The sequence below is a fragment of the Corvus moneduloides genome, chromosome 28 (assembly GCF_009650955.1).
Source record: "Corvus moneduloides isolate bCorMon1 chromosome 28, bCorMon1.pri, whole genome shotgun sequence".
NCBI classification, from domain to species: Eukaryota; Metazoa; Chordata; class Aves; order Passeriformes; family Corvidae; genus Corvus; species Corvus moneduloides.
The window spans coordinates 2,908,330-2,923,633 of NC_045503.1; the positions used below are offsets into that span (position 1 = coordinate 2,908,330).

The following is a 15,304-nucleotide window of genomic DNA, read 5'->3' on the forward strand; positions in this document are numbered from 1 at the left end:
AGTTTCCACTAATATGGAGATGTTGAAGTGAAAAAGCTACTGCACAATATGCAGGAGGTGTCACAATAACTCAGCTGCTATATTGTTCTTTTTAAAAATAAATACCACAACAGGCCAGCCCACATTGCTGGAGTCATGACGTGTAGGGTTTTATTTTTAATCAGAAAATGTACTGATTTTTAAAGATAGAGACAGAGCAACATCTGAAATTTATGAAAGCTCCCTGTGTGCTCACACGTACCAACCGTGTTCCTGCCTGTTATTCTCCGAATGGCTTCCAAGGACCTGATCCTGCCTCAGCACGGGCACATTTGTGTGTGTGTGTGGCTTTGCAAGAGGCCCCATGGCAACAAAGTCCTTCCAGAAATAAAGTCTGTGGCTGAATTCCCCACCCCACTGCTCTCTGGGGGGATGCAATCGATCCCCTAGGACACGAACTGCAGGGTCTGCTCCTCAGGCAGCAGGTTTAGGACCAAACTTTGCATCCAGGGCAGAATAATCCATTGTTTAGAGATCAGAGGTTTGTCTGGGGGCCAGTTGTAGGTGAATTACCTTTTTCCTTTGCCTTCCCTCACGCTCAGCCAAGGGCAACGCTGAAATAAAGCAAAACGAAACCCCGGGTTAAGAAATGCCTGTTCTGCTTGGGGAAGGGCGAGGAGCCCCATTGCCCGGCGAGGGCCGGTCGGGGGCTCTGGACCTACCTCAGGCCAGCCGGACCCTGGGCCTGCCCCCCGGGCTCTGCCAGCGGCCCGGGCAAACACCGCGGCCTCCGCCGGGATGGGCTCGGGGCTCTGAGCTCGGAGGGGGGCCCGGGGCACCGGGAGGGTGCGGGGAGGGCCGGGCAGCCCCGGCCGGGGCGCGGGGAGGAGAGGCCGGCGGGGCAACGCCCGTCCCGACCGCGGGGCCGCATCCCCCGCGCCCCCGGGCCCCGCCGCAGGCAGGGCACGGAGCGCAGCCGGGCCCGGTGTCCGCGGCCGGCGGCGCCGCGCGGCGGGGGCGGGGACCGGCGGGGGCGGGCGCGGCCGTGGGCCCGCCCGGGCCGGGGAGGCGGCGGCGGCGGCAGGTGGTGCCGAGCAGCCGCAGGACGGAGCCGGAGCCGCAGCCGCCATTAGACAATAGGCGCCGGCGGCGGGAGCGGCGCGGGGCGAGCGGCGCGGCCGGGGCGGGGCGGCCGCGGGGCCGGGGCGGCCGGACCCGGCGCGGACAAAGGCGGCGCGGGGAGCCGCGGCGGGGGCGGGAGCAGGAGCGGGAGGCGGCACCGGGCCGCTCCGTGCGGGGACCGAGCCGCAACCTGACATGATGTTTCCACAAAGCCGGCACTCGGTACGGCGCGGCCCGGGGCCGGAGCGGCCGCGGGGCGGGGCCGGGCGCCGGCGGGGCCGCGGGACGGCGCGGGGGCTGCCCGGCCTCCCTCGGCCCCCGCGGGGTCGAGGGGATCGAGCGCCTCCCGCCGCCGGCGGCCGCGGCCGGTGCTGAGGGGCGGCGGGGCCGCCGGCGGCACCGGGGGAAGGGGCCCCACGGGTGACCTTGGGCGCGTCCCGGGCGCGGGCGCTGGGCCCCGGGGGTGCCCCCGGCGGGGGCTCGGCCCCCAGGGCGGGCTCGGGGCGGGGGGGCCCGGCGGCCGCCGGCTCCGGTTCCAGCGCTGTCTCCTGTTGTTCAAGGGCTCCTCTCACCTGCCTCAGCAGTTGAAGTTCACGACCTCCGACTCCTGCGACCGCATCAAGGACGAGTTCCAGCTGCTGCAGGCCCAGTACCACAGGTACGTGCTCCCCCCGGGCCCGGGGCTGTCCCGGCCGATGCACGGGAATCGCTCCGATTCTGCTGCTCGTCGCTTCGCTCCCGGGACCCGATGAGAACATGGGGAAGGGGACCCCGTCGCGTAGCTTGGGACACCTTTGGCTGGAGGAGGACCTCGGGCACGGCGTTGGTCGTGTCCACATGGGAGCCCCGCGAGGAGAACGCCCATTCCTTTCTCCAGCCAAGGTCTTTCCTCCAAGTGCTGCTCAGCCAGGACTGCACAGACACTTGCCAGGCCTCCTGTCTCTTGCTGGGAGTTTTCCTCAGTTCTTCTCGCTGGCTGCCATTCCTGGACTGCAAATGCTGCAGGGAGCACTTAAATCCAAAAGCTTCTGCTTTCCTGTGTGTGTGTGGAAATAGTGTTGCTGACCCAAAAGCTGGCTTGAGACAATCTGTTGCTTTGCATGTGTGCGTGTCTGACATAAACATGAAGCCCTTTGGGTTAAATTGAATGAGTGATGCCCTCTGCCACAGCCTGGCGCTGGTTGTGGTGTGTGCATTGGTGCCATGTGGCTGTAATGTCCCCTAGCCCGGGCTCTGCCTGCGGGCAGGTCACAAGTTTGTGGTGGTGTCATTCTGGCAGAAAAAACTGCTGGGAAGTGGCCTTTCCTGGCATCTCCGTGCCTTGGCAGTGCCAGCGGGGGAGTAGGGCAGCCGAAGGAACGTTCCTGCTGAAAGGGAAGCTTTCCCCCCACGCCGCTCCACCCCCTTGGACTTAATCTGCTCAAGAAGGAGCAGGTTTTGTGTAGGTGAAGCTGTTTCTTGTTTGAAACATAAAACCACAGCACATGCTGGCTGCAGTTGCTCGGCTGGTGAGTTGGAGTCTCATAAAACACTGGGAGCTGCGGCACTTTCTCTGAAGGGTGTGAAGAATCTAGGAGAGAGGAAAAATTCTTGCTTCTGGGGGGATGTGCTGCATTTGGGCCTCCCCCCTGCCCCCATCCAGAAATGGGTCTGGCTTTGGTTTTGATGTTGTATTGGAACATCTCTCGAGTGCTGCAGACAGGTTCTGTGCCAGAATCTGTCCCCAGCTGCCAGCGATCTGTTGAGGAAAGGCAAACCCCTCCCTGGGCAGCCAACTCTGCTTCTACCCAGCATTCTGCTTCCTGTGGAATGGATTTGCCTGAGGGAGGTCAGTGTTCAGCTGGTGGATAGCCTTGTGTCCTTCTGAATGTGTGCTGGTGGGGCTCCAGCTGAGATAGTGAGGGCAGGCTCTGTGTGGTCACTACTGTGCCAGCAGAGCCTGGCCGGGCTCTGGCCATCCCTTGAAGTCCAGATAGTGATGTCCAAGAATCCAGCCTGGCTGGGACGAGGCCGTGCAGGAAGCAGCTGCTCTGTGGCAATCAACTCTCTCACCTCCTGTTTGTGGTTTTCTTACTGTTTTCTGGCTTTTCAGCTTGAAGTTGGAATGTGACAAACTAGCCAGCGAGAAATCGGAGATGCAGCGTCACTACGTCATGGTAAGGACCAGCCCGAGAGCAGAGTGTGTGGGTGGCAACACCAGCAGGTGCCTGTGCCTGGGCTCTGCCTGGCAAGGAGCCCATGCCCCGCAGAGCTCCAGGGCTCTCAGCACGGCTGGAACTGGCTTTTTCTGAAAACGGGGCTGTTTTGTGTTGGCTGCATGCAGTGGGTTGTTGAAATGCGGGGTGGCAGGGAGTTTTTTGATGTAGAAAATGGGGCCCGGTGGGTGATTGCTTGATGGGTCCTTGGCCTGGCTCCCCGTGCCCAGGGGAAGTGACAGCTCCTACACACCTGAGAAGGTGCTGGTGTGCAGGTGTTCGGGGACTCTGGGAGGGTCATGGCCAGTGAGAGACAAAGCAGTGCTCTGAGAAGTCAGGAAACTGGGAAACCCACAAGCCCAAGCGGGAGTTAGAAGCAGAACCCAGCTTCTGTGCAAGGGCTAAACCCTGTGCACCTTCTGGTGACCCTGCAGCCTTGCTGAGCCGTGGTGCTGAGTGCTGGCACGTGTGTCCCAGCACAGGGTGTGCAAGTCCCAGGGCAGTGCCTGGTAAAGGCATGAGAAATGGTGCCACATGTGGGCAGCAGGCTTAGCTGTGGCTTTCCAAGTAGAAATCTGCCAGGAAACAGCCATGTTCTGGTGAGCAGGGTGAGGAAGAGCCCTTGTAGCAGAGGGGAGGGATGCCAGGCAGGGCTGTGGTCTCTTCCTTTCCTATCATGGAGTTAACAGGAGGCTGCAATACTGTCCATGAAGATGAGCTGGTTCCTGCTTGCCAGCTGCTGTTCCTGCTTGCCAGCTGCTGCACCTGCCCTGGAAGGAAGAGATAAGATGCAGAAATTAATAGAGCAGCTCTTCAGAGCAGAGTTAAGACTTTAAAACCAGAAATAAGGGAGCTGGCCCCTCCATCTTTCTCTACTGCCCTTGTGCTCAGACTCTGAGGCTGTGGGAAGCAAGGTGTGTTTGGGGCGAGGGACAAGGAGAAGAGGTCACAGCTTTCCTGGTGTGTTAATGGGGAAGCCCTCAAGTTCTCACTGGTAAACAATTGCTTCCTGTGCCTCTCAGTCTGCACAGAAACCCTCATCTCCAGCAGTGGCCAAGATACATTTTTTTTCCCCTCCTTAATGCTGGCAGTCACCAGAATTGATTCAGGTTGCTGTCAGCAGCAGAGGGGAAGGGCTGTTACTCGTGGCGCAGCGCTGGAGGCTCTGCAGGCGCAGCAGCTCCTGCCTTCTCTGCGTGGCTGAGCCGGAGCTGCTGCCGCTCCCCGTCACGGGGAGCCAAGAGGAGGGTTCCTGTGAATGTGCAAAGCTGCTACAGCTGCTCTGATTTTTGAATAAGTCACAATTGGCAGCTTGGGGGACGGGCTCCTGCTTCCTGCTCGGTCTTCAGAATGCAAAGAAGCCTCGAGAGCCCGCAGCAGGCTGAGATCATTCTGATACCAAGCCGGGCGCTTCGTAGCCTTGTGGCGTCGGTACCAGGATGCCAGTGATCTTCAGTTAAATGAGCACAGATGTGGATTGTTCTTTTCCCTTTGGAAGAATCAGGATTGCAGGCTGCAGGAGGAGGTTTCTAAACTCTCAAAACATCAGCCTTATAACAGCTTCTTCCAGGGGTCAGGAATTAGCTGCTTCTGCCAATAGATTGTCTGTAGCTCCCTGTTGCTGCTGTGCAGGGGTTTTCTGGGTGGATTGTTCTTGTGTGTGGAGGGGGGAGGTTTCCACATAACTCCTTCCTAAACAGCTGGAGCTGTGCGCAGCTGGATGTGTTACTTGCTAGATGAAGTCCAGTTGTGGTCTCTCCCATTTTCTGCTGAAGCAGTCATGTCGGCTTTAGGATACTGGCCAGGCAAAGCTCACAGAGCCAGGCTGCCTCTCTCCTGGCTGTGCTTAGGGAAGTCTGGAGCCCTGAGCCTTTTTCCAGGTTTGACTCACTCTCACCTTGGTGCAAACTGTGGGAAGGTGTCTATGAGGGGAGCTGTGTGGGGCAAATCTCCAGGTCTGGAGCAGGGTGGGCAGGGAGCACCTGGAGGGGGTCTCTGTGCTTGCCTCCTGCTGTCTCTGTTTCTAGGGCTGGCCTCTGCTCTCCTTCCTTGCCCAGCCTTTGTAGAAAACTCTGCCAGGAATGCAGTGGTGGCTCCCAGCACTGACCTGGCAGAGACTTGACTTACAATTTGTTTTGTTCTCTTCTCTCCTGCTCTACAGTACTATGAGATGTCCTACGGGCTGAATATTGAAATGCACAAACAGGTAGGGGGGAGAGCACCTCCAAGTGCTGGGGAAGGTGCGTTGCTGCTCTGTGTTGCCCTCTGTCACTTCAGTTGCATTTCAGGAACTAGAAATGCTGTCAGCCTGTAAAATGTCAGAGCTGCCTTTAAAATGCAGGCCCCCCCACTTCTCAGGATCACAGTGCTGACCTGGGAGCTCCCATCCTGGGCTCTGGGCATGCTGTGGTTCTCCCCAGGGCCTGAACAGATATATGAGCACCAGACAGGGCAGTGCAGGCAGGGTCTGGAGGTGCGGCTTGGAGACTCTGTGGCAGCCTGGATAAGTTTGCTCATTACCCTCACTGGTGGTTAAGTTGTTAATTATCCCCAGTGACTAATTACCTGTGGTGTTAACAACATGAGCTTCCTCTGAGCCTGTCTCTATCTGGCTCCAGCTCCAGTCACAAAGTCAGCTGTGTGTCGTGGCTCAGTTTTAAGCCTCTTAGCACAGTTCTGTTCCCCACAAAGGCACTTGGTGCTTCTGATCCCATTGCCCTTGTTGCTAAGCCCATGAGACTGGCTTCCCTGGGAAAACCTGAATCTTGTCGAAGAATCTGAGCCACGAATCCTCACTGCTGTCCCACGAATGTCTCCCAGCCTCATCTGCTTCCCTGTGGTGCTGGTAGGGTCCCCTCAGCTGGTTTTAGTGTGTGCCTGTACCCTTTGGCTCTGTATTTCGACTCCTTTGGAAAGTAACTTACAAAGGACTGGTAGCTTCACTATTTGCCAGGAGAAAAGCATTTAACACCCCAGAATTTGCCACTGCTGGTTTGAGGGTAGTGAGGAAGCTGCCCAGCCCCTCTGGTCTCCCCCAGTAGCCCCAGTCCAGCAGCTCAGCTAGGGGGGGGAAGCCTGAGAGGGCCAAGCAGCTGTGTGTGTGTCTGTGTCCACATGGCAAATGTAATTCAGCACGTCCCCACCTGGCTCTGCAGTAACTTTCCTCTCTAGTTGCTCCCAATTTGTTAAGTGAACGTCAGAGGAGAGGAAGGGGAATATTGAAAATCTGCTCTTGGCAGTCAGCAGCATCCTTTCATTTAACTGTGCAGGGAGGAGCCTCGGGGGGCAAGGTGATCCCCACGGCACCAGCGTGCTGCCAGCATCTTTCCAAGGAGAGTGGGTTTTCTAGGGCCATTCCCAAGGGAGGGGGAATGTGGGGCAGCTGGTGCTGTGGGTGCTCGGTCCCGAGCTGCCTGACCTTTCCTCTCTGTCCCCCCCCACCTTTTTAGGCTGAAATCGTCAAGAGGCTAAACGGGATTTGTGCACAGGTTCTGCCCTACCTTTCACAAGAGGTGAGTCCCCCAGCCTGGGGGTTTGTTGGCATGGAGGCCACTGTCCCTCTGCAGCCAGCGAGATGTTACAGCCCTCCAGCACAGGCAGCTCCCCACCCTGGGCTGGGAAACCTCCTTGCTTGCTCTCACCCCCTGCATGGGGACCAGCCCTTCAAGGCAGTGTTGGCTCCCCGAGCGCTGTGTGGTGGGTAGTGTGCCCTCCATCCCTTTGGTGGCAGCTGGGGACAAAGCTGGTCCTGCTCTCTCCTGCCCGTGGCTCGTGAGCCATCAGCCATGTCTGCAGGGGCAGTGGGAGCTTTGGGTGCTAATCAGGGGAGAAGGACCCTTAAAAAAATACCTCCATATGGCTCCTCTTTGAGATCTGGTTCCTCTGCCTCATTAATTAATGCAGCTGATGGGCTCCTCCCACTCCCCAGAGAAATTAATTGGTGGAGGGGGTGCTTGGGAGTTGCTGTCTGAGGCGGGGGGAAGATTAAGCACCTCTAGAGCCGTATCTTCTGTCTCCCCATGGAGGCTGAGCTCTGAGCAGTTCTCCTGGCTCTTTGGGGGTTGGAGGCTTCTTGCTTGGGGTCAGCACTGGGTTTAGGGCACAGGTTCTGTTTCTCCCACCCACCTGTTCTTAGGATGGACAAAGTCTCTGATCAGATCAGAGCTGCCTAATAACTAAGCCCCAGCTAAATCTTTTGCATCTTAATGCAATCCTTACCCTGTCCTGCTGCCAAAATGAAAAGAAAAATCCCCTTGCTGGAGTGCAGTGGAGAGGCCTGGTGTTCAGAGACCTTGTGCTCTGCAAGGAGCAAGTACAGTGTTGTCCTTTATTTTCTTTTAAAGTATGTGATACAGCCGTTTTTTCTGCCTCTGTTTGGAGCACCCAGCTGCTGCTGCAGTTGGCATCCAGCGTGTGTCCCAAGGACTGTGGAGCTTCCCAAAAGCTTCTGATTTCAAGGCTTGTTTTGTTTGTTAGACAGTCTGTGTAGTTGAAGGGTGGCAGGATGAGAGACATTGCCCACCTCTGGCCAAGGATCTCTCTGGATGTGTGCAGAGCAGGAGGAGGGTGGGAGTAAGAGGGGAGCTGCTTAATGCTGTGGTGAGGAAATGGATGAGACAAATGTGTTTCCTTCCCCGCTCCTGGCTGCGTGTGAGGCCCTTGTCACGGGTGAAGTGTGTGCAGGTGTCTCCAGCTGTGGGGTAACCAGCCTGTGTGGACTGGGTCCCTGTTCTGCTTCCCTGTGGCACTAGCAGTGACCCCAAATTCCTCTGTTTTCTCCACGCCAGCATCAGCAGCAAGTCTTGGGAGCCATTGAACGGGCCAAGCAGGTCACGGCGCCAGAACTGAACTCCATCATCCGTGTACGTGATGCATGTTTAGTTTGGGTTGGGAGGGGTGGGGATCCAGGCCTCTGGCCTGGACACAGAGCTGGGCTGTGGATTCTTGACCTGGGGACATCAGGGGACCCCTGCTATGGTGCTGCAGCTGCAGGGACAAGGCTGCAAGGCTGGGCTGGCCATGCTGGCACAGGGTTGGTTCCACAGCTTGCTGTGCTGTTTGCAGGGGAGCAGGGATCCCTGCTCTGCCTCAGCAGGGTGCAGGGAGAGGAGCTTTGGTTTTGAACAGGAACCACAGTAAGTACTTGGCATGAAAACACCATCTGCTCTTGGTTAAGGTTGTGAGTGAGGGCTTTAATTGCAGCCTTGGGACATGCCAGAGCCTGAAGCCAGATGTCCTGTGGGGTACGGGCTGTGTGTCCTGCTGGGGACACTGCTGAGGCTTCTCTTGAGGCTGTCACAGCAGCAGGACTCGAGAAATCTTTTCCTACCCAACCCTGAGGCTGCAATGCTCTCCAGCACCCTGAGGTCCCTGGTTTAAGGTTGATTGCTGGCACAGTCTGGCCAGTCCAGGCTCTTGGTTTGGGGTCCAAGTGCACCCAAAATGACAATACCCCCGTTGTGTTTCTGTGTCTGTCCATCGTTCCCTACAGCAGCAGCTTCAAGCTCACCAGCTGTCGCAGCTCCAAGCCCTCGCTCTGCCTCTGACTCCGCTCCCCGTGGGGCTCCAGCCCCCGTCCCTCCCCGCCGTCAGCGCCGGCACCGGGCTCCTGTCGCTGTCGGCCCTGGGCTCGCAGGCTCACCTCTCCAAGGAGGACAAGAACGGCCATGACGGGGATGCCCACCAAGATGATGATGGGGAGAAATCGGATTAGAGCGACCGGGGGGCCGGGGGAAGGGGGCTGTCTGGGGGAGGGAGGGGGCGGGTTAGTGCAAAATGCAGTATCTCTCTCTAGTTGCTGTGCAGCAGGGCCGTGGAGACCTGTGCTCGGTGGCAGCTCGCCAGGCCTGTCCCCAGAGGCGGGTGGCAGGGCCTGGGGGGTGTCCCCAGCGCCGTCCCCGGCTGCTGCACAGCAATGCAAGCGCCATAGCATTACCCGTGTGGCCAATCGTGCTCTCCCTGTGCCCAGCCTGCCTTCCCTGTCCCTCCTCCCGCTCCGTCACAGAGCTGAGCCGGAGCCTGGCTTGGGCCGCTCTGGGGCCACTTTGCCCCTTGGCTGTCCCAGCTCCTCGGTGCCATGTGGCCCCTCCCTCCACCTGCTGCTCCCCCTCGGTATTTAAAGATTGCCCCTTGATCCTAACGGTTCTGCACAACTCCCTGCTGGGATCCCTGGCCCAGAACAATCTCCTCCCTTCCCCAGGCGCTCTTGGTCTCGTCGCATCGCCCTGGCCCCGTGTCCCCCATGCCCCTCCTGCACTGATACCAGGCCGGCGCCTTGCTGTTCTGCATGTACCTGTTCTCAACCAGCTCTGGCTGCCAGGGGGTTCACCCTGGGCTGGAGGGGGAGCCTGTGCCACCTGCTCCCTCTCAGCACAGCACCCGGCTCCGGGGGCCCAGGTGGCTGGGCAGAGGGGGCAGGCAGACCGAGAGCCTTCCCCGGCCTCCCCCTCCCTGTGCCCCTGCCCTGTGTAGAGGATACAGCAGCTTTCTCTGTTCTTATCTCCGTGCGCTAGCGTGTCTTCTTAAAAAACAAAAATGGAAAAAAAATAATAAATAATAATCTGGTGTTTGTATATAGTTCTTTAGAAAGATCTTGTTTTGCTTTTTGTGTTTAATCACTTGACCTATAATAAGAGGAACTGAAAATGCTGTATCAAGGACGTACAAGCTGTGCCTTTCAAATAAAGAAATAAGAAGGTTGGTTAAAACCAGGACTTGCTGCTGCTTTCTTGCTGCATTTGGGATGCCTTTATAATACTTCCCTTTGTCTCCTGTCCCTTCAGATGGGGGAATCGGGGAGAAGAGGGAGGTTTCCTGGCTCACCTGTGCTGTGGGAGGTGTCTGGAGGAGTAGCCCTCCTACCTTCAGGTGGTAGTGTATCCCAGATTATTCCCTTGTTGGATCTCCCTCTCTGGAGGTTTCTCTAGGAGCCAGGACGAGTGAGGTTAACACTGACACCTCTGGCTCTGGCTTCTCTCCCACTCTTGTAGGGGCTGGTGGAACGGGGCCGTCTCTGTGGCCTTTGTGGCTCTGGGACACCCCTGCAGTGGTGGCAGCTGTGCCACAGCTGAAATCTGCCGGAGCCAGGGCCAAGAGGATGCCCGGGCAAAGCCAGAACAAACTGGAGCTCAAGGTGAAAGTGCTGGGTGGTGAAAAGGGAGCGGGGGCCTCTCCAGAAGAAAAGCAAGGAGCGAAGCAGCCCTGAGGTCTATCAGCTCTGTGTCGGAGCAGTGTGGCTTGGTAACACATGTGGAGGTCCCTTTGGGCTGCCACAGGTCTGCTCTGTGTGTGCATAATTCATTTTTCCTGTGGGCACAGAGGATAAGCTGCTTCTGTGGCTCTCAGGCCCCTCTGGAAAATCCGGCCTGCGTTGCCCTGGGGCTGAGATTGCTGTAATGGAATTGGCTCTCGATAATTAGAGCTGTCCTCTGGCTTTAGAGCCTGCTCCACCCTGATAACATCGTCCCCTCGGTATCTCTTAGGCCAGTTGGAGTGGGAAAATTTCCTTCCTCTGGGAAGGAAGCCGTGCTGGGGGGGGCGAGGGGGGGTGTCCTGATGCACCCAGCACTGAGGTATGGAGGGGCTGGTGGGTTACGGAGCCTGCGGGCAGCACCAGCGCTTGACAATGCTCCCGTTATCTGCCCGGTCAGCCTAATCCGGGCTGGGCATGGGTTGGGCAGCGTGCCCAGTGCAGGCTTGCAAGGGACAGGGGCAGATCCGGAGTGCAGAAGCCCTGTGGCAGGGGCTGGCCTGGCCCCAGTGCCCTCGGGGGGCTCAGCACCGAGCAGACCCAGCCAGCGCCCGGCACTGCGCGGGGGCTGCCGCTGCTGGAACGCTGCCGATGTGCCCCCGCTGTCCTGCAGCTGCTCTGGGGTCTCTGCTGACACCCAGCAGGTCCCTGGTGTGAAAGGCCAGCACGGCTGCGGGCCGGGGCTCTGCAAGGGGCAGCTGCTAAAGCCATCCCTGCCCTGTCAGTGCCGCAGAACCCGCGGGGAGCATTCCCAGCGCTTTCACCTCCAGTTCAGCCTCGGGGCAGGGAGCACCACCGTCAGGGGATGTTACTCCTGATGGATATGCAAGGGAGGAGGATTTAGGAGAAACTGTTCAGGGCTGCTTTCAGGAACAGAGGTCCCTCTTGTTGGAGCTAATCAGCGGCCTCGGTTCAGTGGGCAAGAGGGTTGGACAAACCACGAGGCCACTGGGGCTGGGGAGCTGCTCTGCACTGGGCTGTGGGTATCTTCTTGCTCCCTGTGGGACACTAACCCTCTGTAAAAGTATAAAGAGAGAACTTCTGAGCTCTCCAAATCCCCTGCACCTTCCAGCAGGTGCTGAGCTGAACCTTGTGCTCCACTCCTGCTTCCCATGATGTTCCATTACCAAAGCGTTTCTCTGCCTGATGGAGGGCACCCTGATATCCCATCCTACTGCGGAGCAGTGTTGTTGTTGTTCCCCATGCTTCCAGCCTGGCTCTGTTTGCCACCACCCCTGGATCCCCAAAGGGAGGGAGTCATTTCATAGGGCACCTTCCCAGATTTGGGCTCAAATCTGAACTGCATAACAAGATCTGAAAATCTAACCCACACCAACAGCAAAGAAAAGGCTTAAAAATACCTCCCTTGTGACTTTCCCAGTAGCTGCAGACTTGAGAAAACAGCTTCTCTCCTTCCAAACAGGCCTTGTAACCTCCCTGCAGCCAGGAGCCCCTCTCCTGCCCTGCAGAACAGCTCAGCACTTGCAGGGACACAGCTGACAAGGGGCCCCCAAAGCTGCTCAGGGATGATTTGAGACTGGTTCCTGGCAGAGAAACCCTTTCTCCTCGTGTTCCAGAGGTCGTGGTGCTGGGGTGGGACAGGGATACAGGTTGATGGTCTGAGAACCAGCTCTGCTGCATCAGGATCCTTGGGAAAACTCAGCAGAGCCCTGACTCATGAAGGGTGGGTAAAGAGCAATCCAGTGACAGCCACTGTCCTGCTGCCCACAGAGGCTGTGATGGACACAGAGGGCAGGGGGCAGGGGCAGGACCCCATCTGGCAGTGCCCCATGCCCTGACCACCAAGCAGCACAGCACTAACCCAGGTTTGACATGGATTCCTGCTCACAGCTCCCAGGGGTTTGACAAAACTCTGCTGTCACCCATCTCCTCCCTTCCACCTGCCTGTCACTGGAGGGTCATAAATCAGCCTCCTTCCTCCTCCATGCAGTGAGCAGGTGGCAGTTTTTTACCTGTTTGGGTCCATCCCCTTCGGATCCTTCCCGTAGGACAGAACCCCCAGGCTCTCATTGCCCGTGGGAGTCGGAGTCGCCTCTGCCACGTCCCCCTCTGGCTCCCACCCTCCTCACTTTGCAGCACAGCTCTGCCTGAAACAATGGCCCAGCCTGCACGCCAGGAATGGTGGCGGAGCAGGGCTTCCTTCCCAATTCACCGCTAATGCAGGAACGCTGAGCTCTTCCTGGCTGCAGCGAGCACCAGATAAAAGCTAAAAGAGGCATCAATAATTAAAAACCACTCAGAGCTGGTGAGTGCAAACAGGAGCCAACACACGGATCGAAGGCAGAGCCAGAGACCAGAGTCTGTCAGCTGCTGGGTTACTCTGAGGGCTCCCACTCCTCTTTTACAGTCCCACGGTGGTGAGGAGTCCCTGGCATCAGGGACACCTGGAGGGGACGCCTGTCCCCGAGGGCTCTGGGGACATGTGGCTTTGGAGAGTGGACACCAGCACCGGGGGTTTGGGGATGGGGACTTGCAGTATGGTCCCAGAAGTGTAGCTCAGGGCACTGGGGAACCTTGATTTCCAGTACAGCTTTGGCTTAGATCTCGCTGGTTTGCTGCCAGGTCCTTTCCTCAGTTCCCCTTCCCATCTCATGTTCATTCTAGGACAGACTCCAGCCAGGATAAGGTCCCTGTTTGTGCCAGCTGCCCTGGGAAATTCACATTGTTGAAGGGTGCCAGGAACTCCTCTCTGCTGAGTTCATGCCTCCTCATTCAAGTAGGCAAGTGAGCAGCTGGAAATAGGATGGTTTGGTGAGCCACAGCCATGCTCGGTGTCTTTGTGAAACGTGGTGGGCTCTGCCCTTGGCCACCCACTCTGGAGATGTGCTGGACACAGGAGGCGGCGTGTGGGGAGAGGAACAACTGGACCCGTGGCATGGAGTGGGACAGAGCTGGGGCTGCCCTTCCTGCCCAGGGCTGGAGGACGCTCTGTGTTCCCGTGTCCCCCGCTGGCATTCGGGGAGGGAGCTGAAAGGTAAAATCACGGGGGTAATTCCAGCAGCAGCAACCTCTTTTGCTCGGATCCAGTTTCAAATGGAGCTCCTGTGTGTCCCAAAGCCTGGGTTGGTTTGATTTCTCTGCAGCTCATAAACAAAGAGCTGTTCAGAGCATTTTCCCCTTGATCCTGGCGTGGATTTCAAACACCCTCATCCTTTGGGCCACTACCAGGCACGAGCGTGTGGCTGCTGCAGGGGGTGGCTGAGCATCCTGCAGTGGTGACAACCAGGTCTGGGCCGTGGCTACTGCCCTGCACTGTCCCATGCCCAGGGCAGCAGAGGGACCATCTCCTCTCGCTGCTGTGGGTGCCAAGGGTTAACTGCCGTTGTTTTCTCCCATCCAAACACAATTTAATCTCTGGGTTACAGGTTGTGCTGCTCCAGGGCTCATGCTAATCACTAATGGAGGGTGATCAAGACACGTGTGACACCCACCACTCCAGAGATGCCTGTGCCAGGTTTACCTGTGTCACTCTCCCGAGACACTGGAGCAGAGAGACTGCTTAAGGAAAACTGGCAATTTTCGGAAAGGAGTTTTGAAAAATGCTGCAAAACATCTCCTCAGTCTAACCTTTCCTTGAAACATGATCTGAAATGTTTCCAGCCTTTGAAAATAAACTTTCCTTAAAAAAAAACCCCTCAACTCTCCCAGTAAGGCAACACACATACATACAAAAAACAACCCTTTAAACTTTACATTTGGATTAAAATATGCAGATATATGTGCAGATATGTGATGTACACACAGAGAACACCAATGTGCCTGCGTAGAAGGGAGGCTTTTGGAGGGTTTGAAGCTGGTATCCATCACTGCCTGCATCAGTGGATCTGCCCAGCGAACACGTGCAGCCAGGCAAAGGTAAAGGGGCAAGCGCTGGGGCTGGCTTGGCTCCTTGCTTGGGACTGAGAGGGTCTGGGGCCAGCTTGGCCACTGCCGGGCGACAGCCCCCAGTCCTGGCTGGGGAGGAGAGGCAGGGACACCAGGGGATGGATGCCGCGGGGGCAAGAGGAGGAAGAGCCTCCAGTGCCCAGCACCTTGTCCCTGCCCTGGCCGCTGCCAGCATGCAGCACGTAAGTAACACAATGAATAAAAGATTAGGATGAAATGTGAGGCATTAAATATTTAACCTTGTGCCTGCCTGTGCAGTGCCCAGGTACAGCTGAGTCCTGCAATATTTAAAGGTTGCTCCTCGCTCGCTTTTACCACCCCCGAGTGCGGTGACTTCACAGCAGTCGCAGCTGGAGGGGTCGCAGGGGGCCGGGCAGAGACCCTCCGTGGGTTCCCCTCCGGGACCACCGGGACCCTCTGTGGCAGAGCCGAGCGCTCCCCGGCCGGAGCAGCCCCACGGAGCCCGAGCCCGGCGGCTGCGGCAGCTCCGGGTCCGCCGAGCCCGCGGCCCTCCCGCCTCAGCCGCCGCCGCTCCGCCGCCCCACGTTACTTTGAGTGGCAGCCGGCAGCAGCCGCAAGGCCTCGTGGGCCGCGCAGTCTGCCTGCCCGGGCCGCCCGCGGCGGGAGCCCCGCCCGCCTGCAGCGCTGGGTCGGGCCCCGCGGCAGAACCGGGCCGGGCGGCTCCCCGGGCCCGCGGCGGCGGCAGGGACGGGACGGACCGGCCCCGGGCGCCGCCGCCGTGAGGGCGTAGCCAAGTGCTGACTACAACTCCCAGCGTGCCCCGCGGCGCCTCCCCGGAGGCTCCAGCGACCCGTTCACTTCTCATTGGTCGTCCCGCTCCCTGGCGTCACGA

General features: G+C 58.2%; 1 protein-coding gene across 2 annotated transcripts; it reads left to right on the plus strand.

The window, feature by feature from the left end:
• Nucleotides 1-1,203: 1,203 nt before the first annotated feature.
• Nucleotides 1,204-10,009, plus strand: TLE5 (TLE family member 5, transcriptional modulator). 2 transcript variants are annotated; one of them, XM_032092604.1, is made up of 7 exons: nt 1,204-1,323; nt 1,662-1,759; nt 3,194-3,257; nt 5,458-5,502; nt 6,746-6,808; nt 8,084-8,158; nt 8,791-10,009. In XM_032092604.1, exons 1-7 carry the CDS (start codon nt 1,297-1,299, stop codon nt 9,007-9,009), a joined length of 591 nt encoding a protein of 196 aa, XP_031948495.1. In that variant the 5' UTR covers nt 1,204-1,296; the 3' UTR covers nt 9,010-10,009. The 2 variants fall into 2 exon arrangements, with proteins under 2 accessions (XP_031948495.1, XP_031948494.1); XM_032092603.1 differs by having other exon boundaries at nt 1,206-1,323; nt 8,788-10,009.
• The last annotated feature ends 5,295 nt before the right edge of the window (nt 10,010-15,304 follow it).